Genomic DNA, 16,421 nt, shown 5'->3' on the forward strand with positions numbered 1-16,421 from the left:
GTCTTTATAGATCTGAATTTTGTGACATGACTTAGGGGAAACCATGTCTATTTACATATCAGTAAATCCTGTCTAGATATCAAAGATCTATTGATTTGTATTCCTGTATTGTCTCCTCCCAGGCACCCCTAGTTCTCCTTCTATCCCTCGTATCACCGACACCCACGCTGACAGCATCAGTCTGGCCTGGTCACGCCCTGTGGAGGACGGAGGCGCTGATGTGATGGGCTACATCCTGGAGATGCAGGAAGCTGGTGCAGAGGAATGGAAGAAGGCTCACGAAAAGACCCTGCGTGGTGCAGAGCATGTGGTGACTGGACTTTCTGCAGGCAAGAAGTACTGCTTCAGAGTGGCTGGCGTCAACATTAACGGTTCTGGAGACTTCAGTGAACCATGTGCTGAGACGGAGCCAGTGGAGAGAATCGGTAAGCCATCCTGAAAAGCATTGAGGGATTGCAGATACCATAGTTTAACAATTGATTCATTCAGAGCAGTAACGATTAGTCGATGGATAGAAAAATTTGACAATCAATTAATTGTTAAGTAATGTTTCATGCAAAGTTGGCAGAAAATGCTGTTTCCTGCTCTTTTCTGTTTTTTTATCATTTTAAACTGAATGTATTTGGGTTTTGGATTGAAAAACAAGACAATTAAAGACATTAAATTCAAATTTCAGAAACTGGGATGGACATTTTTCAACATTTTTATAGAACAAAATGATTACTTAAAAAAAATAATTGGCAGATTAATCAAAAATGAAATTCATCATTGCAACCCTACAAGTCTTTGATGATGGTGTTACATTTAAATTCCCAACATTGCAAGCCATGTATTAATAATCTTCTCTCACACAGAAACTCCTGACTTTGAGCTCCACGATGACCTGAAGAAGACCATCTGCCTGCGTGCCGGTGGATCCCTCCGCCTGTTCGTGAACGTCACCGGTCGTCCCGCTCCTGCCATCACTTGGAGCAAGCCTGGTGTCGACCTCCACAACAGAGGCTTCATTGAAGTCACAAAGTCATCCACCCAACTCATCATCGACCGGGTCCACCGCTACGACGCTGGCAAATACACGCTGGTGGCCGAGAATCCTGCCGGGAAACAGGAAGTCAACATTCTGGTCAAGGTCTACGGTAAGATGATGAAGATGTCCGAGAAGTGAATTGAAATATATGACGTTTTTCATAGGGCATAGATCATTTTTTCAAATGTGACCTTTATTAGAACATTTATTTTTCCATTTATTTTTATCCTCTTAAACCTACCATTGTATATGCCCCCTTGTGGTTGGCTAATGGAGTTGTTGACAGGGATTTTGAGATGATCCCTTGATTTTATTGGCTCTGAGGGTTTGATACTGACGTCAACCATCCAAATTGGCATGTGGATTCCCGAGACATCCACATAAACTTAAAATGTCTGACTTCTGTCTAATCTGCCATTCATTGTAACTAAATCTGTTCAATGAACCAAACTTAATTTAAAACAGTAGCTTTAGAACATGTTATATTTTAACCAAATATATTTGTATTGTTAGATACTCCTGGACCACCTGGAGCAATCAAGATCAAGGAGCTGACCAAGGAGTCTGCAACCATTTCCTGGGAAGCCCCAACCGTGGACGGCGGTGCTCCAGTCAACAACTACATCATCGAGAGGCGCGAGGCGTCCATGAGAGCCTACAAGACCGTCACCTCCAAGTGCAGTAAGACGTCTTACAAGATTGACGGCTTGATGGAGGGCATGCTGTACTACTTCCGAGTCCTCCCTGAGAACATCTACGGTATTGGCGAGCCCTGCGAGACTCCCGACGTCATCCTGGTTTGTGAGGTGCCTCTGCCGCCACACAAGCTGGAGATGATCGACGTCACCAAGAGCACCGTCACGCTGGGCTGGGAGAAGCCTGAGCACGATGGCGGCAGCAGACTGACAGGCTACGTCATTGAAGCCTGCAAGTTTGGCACCGACAAGTGGATGAAGGTGGCCACACTGAAGACCACTGACTTCGAGCACACCATTGAGAAGCTGAACGAGGGCGAGCAGTACTTGTTCAGAATCAAAGCAGTCAACAGTAGAGGAGCCAGCGAGCCCAAAGAGCTTGTTACTGCCATCACTGTACTGGAACAGAGAGGTAACAGACACACAAAGGTTTACTACCTGCAGTCACACATCACATGTTTTTAAAATATTATAAGCAAAAGCATGTAACTAAGGGCGTTTTCACAGAGAAAAGGGGAAAAATCCATGTGGACCAAAATAAGTTGCGGCATGTTTGGCCCGCTTTTGGTGCATATAGGAGTGCAATTGCTGCATTACCACCTGCCCAAATGAAATGCACCAAGGGGGAAAACCAACTCTAGTGCAATTTAACTGACCTATATGAGGCAGCGGTGAAAGCACCCAAAAATACGGCACTCTGCTATCCTTTGGCTTTTCAACCAAGCGAGTGTAAAAGATCTAAAGTTAAAAAATGAAATTAAGAAAACATGAGGTTGCTTTTATAGGCTCCTGGAATCAGTGCATGTTGTAGATTTTCTGTCCAGAAGTAATATTTGGCAGCTCAGTTCACTATCTGTTTCCCAGCAGTTAACTGTATTTAAATGATTTTTGTATCTCTGTTTTTCCTTTCCAGTGATGCCTGTGGTGGACTTCTCCAGTATTCCTCAGAAGGTGGTGAATGTCCTGGCCGGAAAGACTCTGGATTTGGACCTGCCCATCGTCGGCAGGCCTCCTCCTGTCTGCTCCTGGTACTTCAGCGATAATAAGATGAAAAACACAGACCGCATCAAGATCAAGAGTACTGGCAAGTTCTCCAAACTGACCGTGTCAGACACCACTATCAACGACTCTGGTGACTACAGCCTGGAGGTGAAGAACGCCGTTGGTGTAATCACCGAGATCATCAAAGTCGTCATCCTCTGTAAGGAACCACCACTCATTAATTTAACTTGAATTTGTTTCATTGTGTGTTGGTGATGCTTATCAAGAGCAGGTTAAAGTCAAGTTGATGTATTTCTTAATTGACAATATAACAGCAATTAATTCTGAGTATTGTATTAACATTTACATTTGTGCAATCAAGTTGACTGTAACTATTTATTCTGTTAGAAGAAAGGTCCAAGGAACTCTTCTGGCAAAAACTTAAAAAGCCTTTATTTAGATGGCTATTTAATATTTAGAGCTGCAGAGATTAATCGATTAGTTATCTGCCTTAAATAAATCACCAACTATTTTTATTAAAAAAAGTAAAACCTTTGATTGCAACTTTGTTAAATATGAATATGCTCTAGTTTCTTCTCTCCTATGGGACAGTAATCTGAATAAATTTGAGTTGTGGACAAAACAAGACATTTGAGGTCGTCATCTTGGGCTTTGGGAAACACTGATCCACATTTTACAACTAAGCGATCGAGAAATCGAGAAAATACTCTGCAGATTAATCAACAGTGAAAATAATCGTTAGTTGCAGCCCTCTAGCCATCTTAATAAAGACTTTTTAACTTTTTGCCAGAAGACCAGAAGCATAAATACTTTTGTGTTCCCTTCCAAAGAGCACCTTCATTATTTGTTTAAACTTCTGAGCGCTCCAAATCTTTTCTCTTCCATTAATTCTGTTAATCCCCTTTTCACCAGCTAAACCTGATGAACCAAGGGGACCCATCAGGTTTGATGAGATCGATGCTACCACCGTCACCTGCAGCTGGGATCCTCCAGCCAGAGATGGCGGAGCTCCCATCAGTGGCTACGCTGTGGAGCAGCGTGATGCTCACAGACCCGGCTGGGTGCCCGTCTGCGACTCTGTTAGCCGACCAACCTTCAAGTTTGAGAACCTGATTGAGGGAGATGAGTACGTCTTCCGTGCAGCTGCCATTAATAACTATGGCACCGGAGAGTTCCTGCAGTCTGAGATCGTCACCTGCAAGAGCATGACAAGTAAGACTTCTTCCCATTTTTAAGGTTACACATTTAGCTGATATTATTACGTGATTATAAGTGTGGTAACGTGTTTACCCTCCTCCACAGATGTGCCTGGACCTCCTGGCCGTCCAACCATCTTTGATGTTTCTCGTGACGGCATGACCGTGGCCTGGAACCCGCCAGAAGAAGACGGTGGCCTTGAGGTTTCTGGATACATTATTGAGCGTAAAGAAGTCAGGTCTGACAGATGGGTGCGTGCCAACAAGAATCCCATCACCATGACCAGATACAGGTCAACAGATCTGATTGAGGGCCTGGAGTACGAACACAGAATCACTGCCATCAATGCCAGAGGAATGAGCAAACCAAGTCTGCTGTCCAAACCTGCGGTGGCAACAGATCCCATCGGTAAGGGAATAGTTTGAAAGAAAGCCTTGTTGCCTTGTCAGGTCCCGAGCACTGACGACTGCAAGGACCCTATTGAAACTGAGGTGCAAAGGCGCACACATCAGAACTTGTTAAATTGAAAAATTGATATTGTCTTATGCATTGATTTTGCAACACAGCCCCTAAACTTTGGTTTTCATCGAACAATGCTGCCCTGGCTTTGCAACCATTTTGGTTACTTAGATTTTTAGAACTGAGGTGGGGTGGTATCAAAAGTCTTGATAGTGCAAGCACAGACTCATCTTTTGTAGATGCAGCTGCTAAAAACACGGACATGTTTCTCTTCCCTGCTTAGATCCACCTGGCTGTCCTCAGAACCCAAGGATCACCGATACCACAAAATCCTCTGTGTCGCTGGCTTGGAGTCCTCCCGACGAGGAGGGAGATGCAAGGGTGGATGGCTACCTGATAGAGATGCAGAAGGTGGGCACCATGGCCTGGATCAAGTGCAACACCACACCGTCTCTGATCTGCGAGTATACGCTGACCAAAATGCCGCAAGGAGAGGAGTTCAAATTCCGTGTGATGGCCTGCAATGCCGGCGGCTCCGGAGAGCCTGCTGAAGTGCCTGGAACTGTCTGTGTGACTGAGATGCTTGGTAAGGACACAGAGGTTACTTTAACTACACATGCAGCAAGGCCATGTGTGATGTAAGGATCCATGGTGAATGGCTTGAAAATGGATATAAAGGTGTAAAGATTCCAACCGGTTGAGATAAAAAATAAATGGTGATGCAGTTTTTTAACGCCCTAGGGCGTAATCTACTTTAGATTTCACTTGTTTGACTTCAGACGTCACAACGTGTTCTTAGTTTATTTATTTGAAGAGATTTCTTTTTATTTATTTAATTATTTTGATGGGCGATTTGATTTTAAACATCTATTTTTGTTATATAAGATATAATACAGTTTCAGTGTCACTTTTGATAGGAGACATGTTTTGTTTTGCACAGTTTATAGAAACAATTGAATGTTTTTCACTCATTTGTCAGCAGCTAATTTCGATTAAAAAAATCCAGAGAAAATCGTGTTGTCAACTTAAAATCTTGATTGTATCGATTTGATAATTGAGTCGTTGCATCCCTACCTGTGTGTATTTGTTCAAACTGAATAAAACTAACTTTTGTAACTCTCATTGTTCTCCAGAACCTCCTGACTATGAACTGGAACTGAAATACAAAGACGTGTATGTGGTACGCCAAGGAGGCGTGGTTAGACTCTCTTTGCCCATCAAGGGTAAACCTCACCCAACCTGCACGTGGTCGAAGGACAGCGGTGCAATCTCTGCTGCGGCCATGATCGCCTCCATGGAGGACGCCAGCGAGTTGGTGATCAAAGGAGCCGAGAGAAGTGACTCTGGAGTGTATGACCTCCTGCTGGAGAACAGGGTTGGCAAGAAGAAGGCCCAGATCAAGGTGAAGGTCATCGGCCGCCCAAGCGCTCCAGAAGGACCACTGGTCTTTGAGGAGATCCAGGCCAACTCTGTCAAGGTGTCCTGGAAGACGCCCACAGATGACGGTGGCTCGGAGATCCTGGGTTACATCGTAGAAAGACGTGAGGCAGCCAGAAACGCCTGGTACACCGTGGATTCAAGAGTGACGGACACTCAGCTGCTTGTCAAGGGCCTGAGGGAGGGAACAGAGTACCACTTCAAGGTCACCGCTGAAAACTCCTTCGGTATCAGTACCTCTCTGAAATCAGAGCAGCCACTGGTGCCAAAGACTCCTCTCTGTAAGTATTCCTCTTCTTCAGTCTAAAGCGTGTATATATATATATATATATATATATATATATATTAAGTAGATATATAAGTAGATACTGCCTTCAGCTTGTGAGATGCGTCTCTGTCAATGCCATATTGATACAGGCATTTTTTTTGATAAAGACTCACACTGCGAAAGACTTTTGTGCTGTTTGGATGTTCATGTAAAAAAAATACCAAACTAAGCAACATGGAATAACATTTCACCTATGAAAAACGTGTTTAACAATATTTTACTTTTAACAATATATTAACTATCAATTATTTTCCTTTTCAAATAATCTGCTGATTATTTTCTCGATTAATCATTTGGTCTATAAAAAGTCAGAAAAAAAGTGAAACTGTCCATCCTAGTTTTGCTTTGGTTTGTCAGTCAAAACCCTGTTTTTTTTTAACCAAATATTCTGTATCATAAATAAATACATGTCTGGCATTTGTAGCAAAGCTAACTGGTTGGAAATTCAGCGATAAATTATGATAGCTGTGGATTAACCTCCTGCCTCGATAGACACATGCATTAGCAGGCACAGCGTTTCTGTACCAAAATGGCAAAACAACAGCGCCCAATGCGATATCTACGTATCTGAGTCTAAAGTGTCTTTGAACAGTGTGAGACCATTTATTAATGACTCCAAAAATAATCTGCATTTTCAAGGTGCCCCTGAGCCTTCAAGCACCCCACCAGAGATCATGGACGTCACCAAGAGCTCCGTGGCGTTGGCCTGGTCCAGACCAAAAGACGACGGGGGTTCTACTATCACCGGCTACTTTGTTGAGTACAAGCTGGTGTCCGCTGAGACGTGGTCCCGCCACCAGACCAAGATTGCCTCCACCATGTTTACTCTGCCTGGACTCACCCCTGACGCAGAATACCAGTTCCGCATCGTTGCTGTCAACAGCATTGGCGAGAGCGAGGCTGGTCCTGTGTCTGAACCGGTCACATGCAAGGATCCATTCGGTGAGTCTCCACTTTCTTATGATTAATAGCACCGTAATAATTATAGTTGATGGAATTATAATGGCCATAGGACAATCAGAAGTGAATAAGATTTCCTAATCAGTTGATCAAGCCTGAATAAAAAACTGCACAAAACAACTGTAAGTTGAGTTGTTTTTTCTTTTCTTCCAGACAAGCCAAGTCAACCAGGCGAGATCGACACAGTGAACGTGACAAAGAGCGCCATCGCCATACGCTGGCAAGCTCCAGAGTGTGATGGTGGAAAGCCGGTCCTGGGCTACTGGGTGGAGTACAGGAAGTCCATCGAGAGCACCTGGAAGAAGTCCAACAAACAGAGACTGAAGGAGAAGGAGTTCACCATGCCTGGCCTGGCAGAGGCCACCGAGTACGAGTTCAGAGTGTTTGCTGAGAACGAGACTGGTATGAGTCGACCTCGTAGGACCGCCACATGCATCAGGACCAAATTAAGTGGTGAGTAAACCGAAATATACCATGGAGAAATTACATGTTAGCATTTTCCAGAGCAACTATACTTTGGGACATTACTAAACCTAATACATGCGTTTCCTAAATATAAATTATTGTTTTGTATGTACAGTTGAAACTGAACCAGGCCTGAGAAAGGAAATGGATGAAGTAACTGTCAAGCTTGGCCAGCCTGCTGTCATGAAGTGCCAGATTATTGGTAGACCCATCCCTGACATCAAGTGGTATCACGCCGGCAAGGAGATTGTTGAGTCTCGCAAGTACGAAATGAGCTCTGACGGCCGCAACCATTCTCTGTCCATCATGACGGATCAACAGGAGGATGAGGGAGAGTACACCTGCAAGGGAATTAATGACGCCGGAGAAGCAGAGACCACAGGCGTTCTCGTGTTGGAGGCCCCTGCGTCCTTCAATCCAGACTACCCGCTGAAGGAAACCTACTACGCTGGCCTGGGATCCACTCTGCGCATCCATGCTGTCTACATTGGCCGTCCTGAGCCAAAGATCATGTGGCTGCATGGGGCAAAGACCCTTGAAAACACAGAGGACCTCAGCATTGAGACCACAGAGCACTACACACACCTGGTGATAAAGAACGTGCAGCGCAGACTCCACGGAGGCAAATACAGGATCAGACTGCACAACCACTTCGGCAGGTCTGAAGCTGCATTCAACGTTGAGATTTATGGTAAGTTCATGTTCATTCACTGCAGTGAGTGCAACAAAACATGCATGAAAGGTGATTGAAAAGGTGATAGTATTGGATTTGTAATGCATTTCTAATTCCTTCCTGTGTTTCCAGACAAACCTGATCTGCCTCAGGGTCCAATTGTGCTGGAAGCCCTCCTGAAAAACTCTGTCATCATCAGCTGGAAGGCTCCCAAAGATGACGGAGGCTGCATGATCACCAACTACATTGTGGAGAAGCGTGAGGACAAGGAGGGCACTGAGTGGGAACTGGTGTCATCATCCATCAATGGCATATCTTGCCGTGTGCCCAACCTCATTGACGGTGCCGGATACTTCTTCCGTGTGTATGCCCAGAATCGCTATGGCAACAGTGAACCACTGGAGCTCACTTCCCCTATACTTATCAAGAGCCAACTGGGTAAGATTAATCTAATATATGTTTCAAAATATCTAATAAATCAATTTGCAATTTACATGTGAAGAGAAGTACATTACAAATTTTCTGGCAAGTTTCTGATTTTTATATTCCTGTCCACAGAGAAACCATCACCTCCTCTGTCGCCAGTTGTTTCTGGAATCACCAAGGACTCCTGCGTGGTTTCCTGGAAGCCTCCACTCAGTGACGGTGGCTCCAAGATCAAGTGCTATTGCCTTGAGAAAAAGCAAAAGAAGGACAAGAAGGAATGGGGTGAATGGACTCCGGTGACCAAGGACGAGATCAAACAGACGGTGTTCTCCGTCAAGCGTCTGACTGAGGGTGTCGAGTGTATCTTCCGTGTGAAGTGCGAGAACCTCGGGGGACAGAGCGACTACAGCGATGAGACGGCTCCCATCGTTCCAGCCACAGCCGTCGATATCCGTGCTCCGGCCTTCAAGGAAGAACTGAGGAACATGAGCGTCAAATACAAGAGCAATGCTACCCTGGTCTGCAAGATCACAGGGCAGCCCAAGCCTGTGATTAAATGGTTCAGACGAGGAAAGGAGGTCCACTCTGATGGAAAGAAGATCAAGATACAGGAATTCAAGGGAGGTTACCACCAGCTGGTCATCACCGAGGCTGATGAGGAAGACTCGACTGTGTACCAAATTAGGGCCACCAACCAGGGAGGCTCCATCTGTGCGACCATCTCTCTGGACGTTGAAAGTAAGCTCACACAGACCCACATATTCTATTGTATTGTAAATCTGCATTGCAAACATATTAAACAATTTTTTTAAATTCAACAAAAACATGACATCTCACTTAAACAATTTCTCTCATTTCTAGTCCCTGCCAAGATCAACCTGCCAAAGAACCTGAAGGACAAGGAAGCCATCCCTGCCCTGCGTGGAGAAGTAGTCAATATCAAGATTCCTTTCACCGGCAAACCAGATCCTGTCATCACATGGCAGAAGGGACAAGATCTTATCGACAGCAATGGCCACTACCAGGTCATCGTCACTAGATCGTTCACTTCTTTGGTGTTCACCAATGGAGTGGAGAAGAAGGATGCTGGTTTCTACATCGTCTGTGCCAAGAACAGATTTGGCATCGATCAGCAGACAGTTGAGCTGGATGTAGCTGATGTTCCTGATCCTCCACGTGGTATCAAAGCCACTGACGTCTCCCGAGACTCGGTCACACTGAACTGGGTGGCCCCAGCAAATGATGGAGGCAGCAGGGTCATCAACTACATCATAGAGAAGTGCCCAACCACTGCTGAGAGGTGGGAGCGTGTTGTCCAGTCCCGTGACACCCACTACACTGTTATCAATCTTTTCGGAGGAACCAGCTACCAGTTCAGAGTCATCGCTGAGAACAAGTTTGGACAGAGTGCTCCATCGGAGACCAGTGGACCTGTGATGACTAAAGAGGACAAATCAAGAGTTCTGCTCTATGACAGGGAGGTTGACGATACTGGACGTGTCCCCAAGGGCAAGGTTCACTCCGAAGCCAAGAATATGCACAACAAATATGCCATTGCAGAGGAATTGGGCAGAGGTCAGTTTGGCATTGTCCACCGCTGTGTTAGCATCAGCTCTGAGAAGACCTACATGGCTAAATATGTCAAGGTGAGAGGCGCTGATCAAGCAATAATCAAGAAGGAAATTGCAACACTGAATCTCGCCAAACATACCAACTTCCTGCTCCTGCATGAGTCTTTCGACAGCCCAGAGGAGTTGGTGATGATCTATGACTTTATCTCTGGCTCTGACATCTTTGAGCGCCTCAGCACAGCCGAGTTTGAGCTCAATGAGTATGAGATTGTCAACTACATCAGGCAGATCTGCTCGGCTCTTGAGTTCCTGCATGAAGAGAGCTACGGACACTTTGATATCAGACCTGAGAACATTGTGTACACAACTAGAACCAGCTCTAATGTGAAGATTATTGAGTTGGGCCAGGCCAGACACCTGACTCCTGGAGACCAAATTAAGGTCCAGTACACCACTGCCGAGTATGCTGCGCCTGAGATCCACCAGTCTGATATGGTTAGCAGTGTCACAGACATGTGGTCAGTTGGTGTCCTTGCCTATGTCCTTCTCAGTGGATTAAATCCATTCACCGCTGAAACCAACCAACAGATGATTGACAACATCTCCAGTGCAGCCTACAGCTACGACGACGAGTCCTTCAAGCAGGTTAGCGTTGAGGCATTGGACTTCACAGACCGCCTGATGACAAAGGAACGTAAGCATCGTATGACTGCAGCTGAGGCTCTGGCGCATCCTTGGCTGACCAAGCCTGCAGAGGAGATCAGCACCAGAGCGATCCAAACCAGCAGGCATAAGAGATACTACCAGGCAATGGTAAAGAAAGAGTGGAAGACTGTTGTCTCCGCAGCTCGTGTGGCCAGCGGCGGCTCCATCAGATCCCAGCGTGGCGTCTTTGTCGCCAAGGTGAAGATCGCTCCGTTTGAACACGGTCCTGTTGGAGGCCAGATTGGCCACCACGTGGTGAACGAGGGAGACAACGTGAAGTTCACGTGCAACATTGAGAACTATGACAGCACAACTGAGGTGACATGGTACTGTGGCGTCAGGCAACTTGAAGCTGGTGACAAATATGAAATTGAGTACGAAGATGGCCTGGCTGTGATCACCATCAATAAGGTCACTAGAGCAGATGACGGCACGTACAGATGCAAGGTTGTGAACGAGTATGGTGAGGACAGCGCCTATGCAGAGCTGTTCATCAACGGTGTTAGATCTTACCGTGACTTCTTCACCACTCGTGTGGTCAAGAAAACAAAGCGCAGAGTCGACACTGCCAGAATGCTTCAGAAGCCACCAGAGTTCACCCTTCCTCTGACAAACCGTACAGCCTACATTGGCGAGGATGTGCGCTTTGGCGTAACCATCACTGTTCACCCGGAGCCTCGTGTCGTTTGGCACAAATCAGGACAGAAGCTCATCCCTGGATTTGACGACAAGAAATACACCTTCATCAGCGACAAGGGCCTGTACCAGCTGATTATACACAAACTCGACGACGAGGATGATGCAGAGTACAGCGTTGTGGCCCGTAACAGGTACGGGGATGACAGCTGCAAGGCCCGTCTTACTGTTGTTCCTCGACCTAAACCAGCAGACCTCACCCTGAGGCCCATGTTCAAACGCCTGCTTGCAAATGTCGAGTGCAGAGAGGGCCAGAACGTGCGCTTTGAGATCAGAGTATCCGGACATCCAACACTGAAGTGGGAGAAGGATGCCCAGCCTTTAGCCTTTGGACCATCTATTGAGGTCGTCCACGAGGGTCTGGATTACTACATCCTCCATGTGAGAGACACTCTGCCTGAGGACTCAGGTATATACAGAGTTACTGCTACCAACTCTGCTGGATCTGCCAGTTGCCAGGCCATGCTCAAAGTAGAACGTTCCACTCATGTAAAGAAGGAATATGAACCGAGTGAAAAGGAGAAGAAAGAGATAGCTGGAAAGGAGGAAATGGACAAGAAGGTGAGGCTGTCTCAAATTCTGGCCGACACTGTGTTTACACCTCTACCACCCTTAGCAGTACAAGCTGTCAGGGAGGCAGCCACCATGTTCAAGCCTGCTGTGACGACTAAGAAGGGGGAGAAGACTGAAGCTGAGATTCAGAAAGAAAAAGAGGAGAGGAAGAAGCGCGCGGATGAGAAGAGGCTGCGTATGCCCTACGACGTCCCCGCTCCTCGTGTCATTAACCCAGCTGCTCTTGAGGAGGATGCGGAAATTAAACACTTCCAGCCACTCTCCGACATGAAATGGTACAAAGTCCTGCGGGATCAGTATGAGTTCCCTGAGCCTATGGATAAAATCAAGCAGAAGAGGATGAAACGTATTCGTCTCTCCAGATGGGAGCAGTTCTACGAGGTGCCAGTCAGGATCAAGGACCAGTACAAGCCTAAGTGGCGACTCCCAACCGTGACTCAGGACGACTTGGAGACTGTGAGGCCTGCAAGGCACCGCACACCTTCCCCTGAGATGGAGGCTTACCACAGGATCAGGAGGAGGTCCTTGGGTGATCTGTCGGACGAGGAGCTATTGCTGCCTGTGAATGAGTACCTGTCTATGAAGAGAACCGAAGAGGAAAGGCTTCGTCTGGAGGAAGAGCTGGAGCTTGGTTACTCTGCTTCTCCACCAAGCCTCAGCCCAGTTCGCTTCGAACTGTCTGCCCTGCGTCCCTCATCTCCCAAAAGAGTCTACAGTGACGATGAAGAGGGAGAAGAAATCCGCAGATATGACTCCTACCGAATTCCATCTAAATACGAGGCTGGCCCGAGTTTCGTTGACCTCCGTCAGCGTCACGACAAAGCCACATACAAAGCCCCGAGACAGAAGCAGAGGGTTTACGAAGAGAAAGAAGATCACGAGCTGCTGCGCCCACACACAACTGTTCAGAGAATGTCTACTTACAAGAGTCAACTCAAGCGCATGGAGTTTGAGGAGAAGACTCGAGTCTCCAAAAAGGAAACAACTGTCTCTGTTGCGACAGTTTCTGAGAGCGTTGAATCTGAGCACCTGACTGCTTTCTCCTCAGAATATATACCTAAACCAATCAAGAAGCTCCCAGCGTCTGAACCTTTGAGGAGATCTACCCCAGAAAGAGCTGCCAAGACTGAAGTGACCTTTCCTAAAGTTGACTTTGCCTCCAGGTATGAGGAGCGAAAGCAAGCTCTGAGATCAGAGAGAAGATCAATGGAGAGGAAGATCGAGGTGGTGACACAGGCTCCCTTCAGCCTTGACCACGCCCCACGTATTACCATCAGGATGCGATCTCACCGCGTACCATATGGCTGCAGCACAAAGTTCACCATGAATGTCCAGGCCAAACCCGAGCCTGAGGTCAAATGGTTCCACAATGGAAAAGAGATTTCTCAGACGAGCAAATACTACATGACCAACATCAGTGGGGTTCTTACTCTCAAGATCACCAACTGTGTGACAGAAGATTCTGGCACTTACCGCGTGGTCTGCAAGAATGCCAAAGGAGAGACTTCTGACTATGCCACATTGGATGTAGCAGGAGAAGAATTTGCTGCCTACTCCTCACTCCGCAAAGATGAGGAGCCTCCATCCTCTCACCTGCCAGAAATGACAAAAACAGAGGTGTATCACGTCTCCTCCTCTAGAACAACAGTAAAGGAAAGTGTGACTGAAATTGTGAAAGAGACCACAATTGTTTCTGAAAAGAAAAAGGAGAAGGAAAGTGTTCCTGCCAAGATCCTGACCAAACCAATGTCCCTGACTGTAGAGGAGGGAGACAACGCCAGGTTTGAGTGTGATGTGGATGGCGAACCGTCGCCTTCTGTGACCTGGCTGCGCGAAGGACAAGCTATTGGTTCCTCTGCCCGTCACCACATCGTCTCTACTCAGTACAACTCCTCCTTCGAGATCTCTGCTGTTGAGATGTCGGATGGAGGCAGCTACTCTCTGAGGGTGGAAAATGCCGGAGGCAAACAAGAAGCCCACTTCACTCTGACAATCCGCAAGTCTGAGTCCAAGGAGAAAGTGGTCACTAGAATCACCTCCCCAGAGGCCAAGTCCCCTGAGCCAATCAAATCTCCTCAGAGAATCAAGTCCCCTGAGCCAATCAAATCTCCTCAGGGAATCAAGTCCCCTGAGCCAATCAAATCTCCTAAGAGAGTCATGTCCCCTGAGCCAATCAAGTCACCTCAGGTAATCAAGTCCCCTGAGCCAATCAAGTCACCTCAGAGAGTCAAGTCCCCTGATCCAAATCAAGTCACCTCAGAGAGTAAAGTCTCCTGTCTCACCAAAATCCCCAACACCAAAGTCCCCTACTCCCAAATCCCCAACTCCATCTGCGAAAGAATTATAGAAAGGAGAGTCGACAACCTGCACAGTCACTGTACAAGGTAAGACAATTATTTACACCTGCTTGTGGAAGTCCTTCATTCATTTGCAGCTGAAAGCATTTAAACTGTTTCCTAGCATAAACTTGCAATTTATATCTGTCTTAGGCTCCAAAACCAAAGCTGAACTGACTCTGAGGGCCAACATCTCTGAGGCGTCTTGATGAAGGAGGGCAACAGCAGAGCGTACACCCTCCGATTGTCCACCGACTCTGCAACTGTCAACGTTCACATTTGCTCCATGTAAAAAAAAAAAAAAAAAAAAGTTAATTTATATCCCCGTTTCCCTCTTCCAGAAACTTTTATTTAGTGAATTAGCAACGATAATCTTACGTGATAAAGATCTGGATTTCTGTTCTTGTAAATATGAACTATTTTTGTACCAAACTTGACATTAATTTATGCCAAACTAGACTAAAGTCTAAAGTTGTTATAAAATGTGCCATATTGGACAATTATGACCAGACCCAAACGGAATCTGCGGATTTTCTTTTTTTACAGTTTCCAGCAGTGATCCAGAATGAAAATCTGCAGGAATTTAGCAGACTGTTTTTCTGCTTGAAGTGAAGATGTGTTACCACTCTGAGTTTTATTTTAAATTTTGACTAAAATCTGCACAAAATTCTGCATCCACAGATTCCGTGTGGTCCTGATTATGACTTAGGATTTTTGAACCACTTTTCTGTGACATGTACATAATGTATATAGCCGAATTTAACGGTTATGGGAAATGTATGCATTGTTATTTATGACAAGAATATTAACTGAAACAAAATAACAATTATTTTAACAGGAGAAAGTTTCACCAGGAACGAATACCCTGTCGAACCGAGAAACTAAACTCTGTGCCTCAACGAAAAGTTGAAGTCTTAAGATTGCCTCAGCAGGTAGAGAGGCTCCCTGTTGACGTTACGAAACAGAAAGACAAATTATTGTTTTGGACACGCGTCTGCGTGCGATATTACAGTTTCCTATGAGTTGTACCGTGAGCGTAAGACCCTGAGTGCTGTTTGCATAACCCTCATGTAAGCAGCATGAACCGGCCTTGTGCTCAGACCGACTGCGTCGTACCACCACGATTTAAAGACCAGCGCAGAGTGCTAGCGGCCTGCACTCTCAGCGTTTAGATCATTTTATTTTAAAAAAGAGCGCTGTTTCTGCACAGGATGGCTGCGCCGGCTTTCTAAACACGTAACATCTCCTGGCAATGAATAAAGAGGAAGCCGCCGTCGTCTCTCCTGTGCAGGCGCAGCGCCGTCTCTCGGAGGATAGCTAGCTAACGTGTTTGTGTGTTGGAGTGTTTGTAGCTTTTAGTGATTTCACCTTGTCGTTATCAGGGTCTTCTTCATTCTCCACAGAGACTCCATCTCCTGTGAGAGAGGAAAGAACATTCATGTTTTACCCTGCACTTTGATTTAATTGATCTGTTGATGTAGAACGATATTTCATCCTCCTTGAGTTTTATGCATTTCTGATTTAATAAAGCATGATTTCAGCACGACACCCTTTCTCCTGTGTATTTCTTTCAGTGTGTTTTTTCTGCTCTCATGTTTAACTCTGACTTTAATCAGCTGATGCACTGATGTCCAACCAGGGGTAGTTGTAAAGAAATACATAAATAGAAATGATGATTTCATGTGACACAAAAATGTATTGATTGAAAAGAATATATGAGCTGTAACACCTATGTTACACTTATGTGTACGTGTGTGAAAACTAGCTAGCAAGAGACCACAGAAGTTTAGCAAAAAAAAAATATATATAATATAATTTAGTAGGCAGTGTTGAATCTTGTGAATGTTTTGTTTGTTTGTTTATATATGTGT

At 45.8% G+C, this 16,421-nt stretch overlaps 1 protein-coding gene across 1 annotated transcript in view; it reads left to right on the forward strand.

The window, feature by feature from the left end:
• The window catches only part of LOC114563906 (titin-like), a 288,313-nt gene extending 272,215 nt beyond the window's left edge, over positions 1-16,098 (forward strand). Inside the window, 15 exon segments of the mRNA XM_028590893.1 lie at positions 123-425; positions 855-1,136; positions 1,541-2,134; positions 2,636-2,923; positions 3,637-3,936; positions 4,027-4,329; positions 4,664-4,966; positions 5,514-6,098; positions 6,785-7,087; positions 7,259-7,558; positions 7,686-8,261; positions 8,376-8,681; positions 8,802-9,407; positions 9,531-14,598; positions 14,704-16,098. Coding sequence (XP_028446694.1) covers positions 123-425; positions 855-1,136; positions 1,541-2,134; positions 2,636-2,923; positions 3,637-3,936; positions 4,027-4,329; positions 4,664-4,966; positions 5,514-6,098; positions 6,785-7,087; positions 7,259-7,558; positions 7,686-8,261; positions 8,376-8,681; positions 8,802-9,407; positions 9,531-14,598; positions 14,704-14,722 — 10,136 coding nt within the window. The 3' untranslated portion in view covers positions 14,723-16,098.
• Positions 16,099-16,421: the final 323 nt, after the last annotated feature.

Source organism: Perca flavescens, chromosome 11, assembly GCF_004354835.1.
Source record: "Perca flavescens isolate YP-PL-M2 chromosome 11, PFLA_1.0, whole genome shotgun sequence".
NCBI lineage: Eukaryota > Metazoa > Chordata > Actinopteri > Perciformes > Percidae > Perca > Perca flavescens.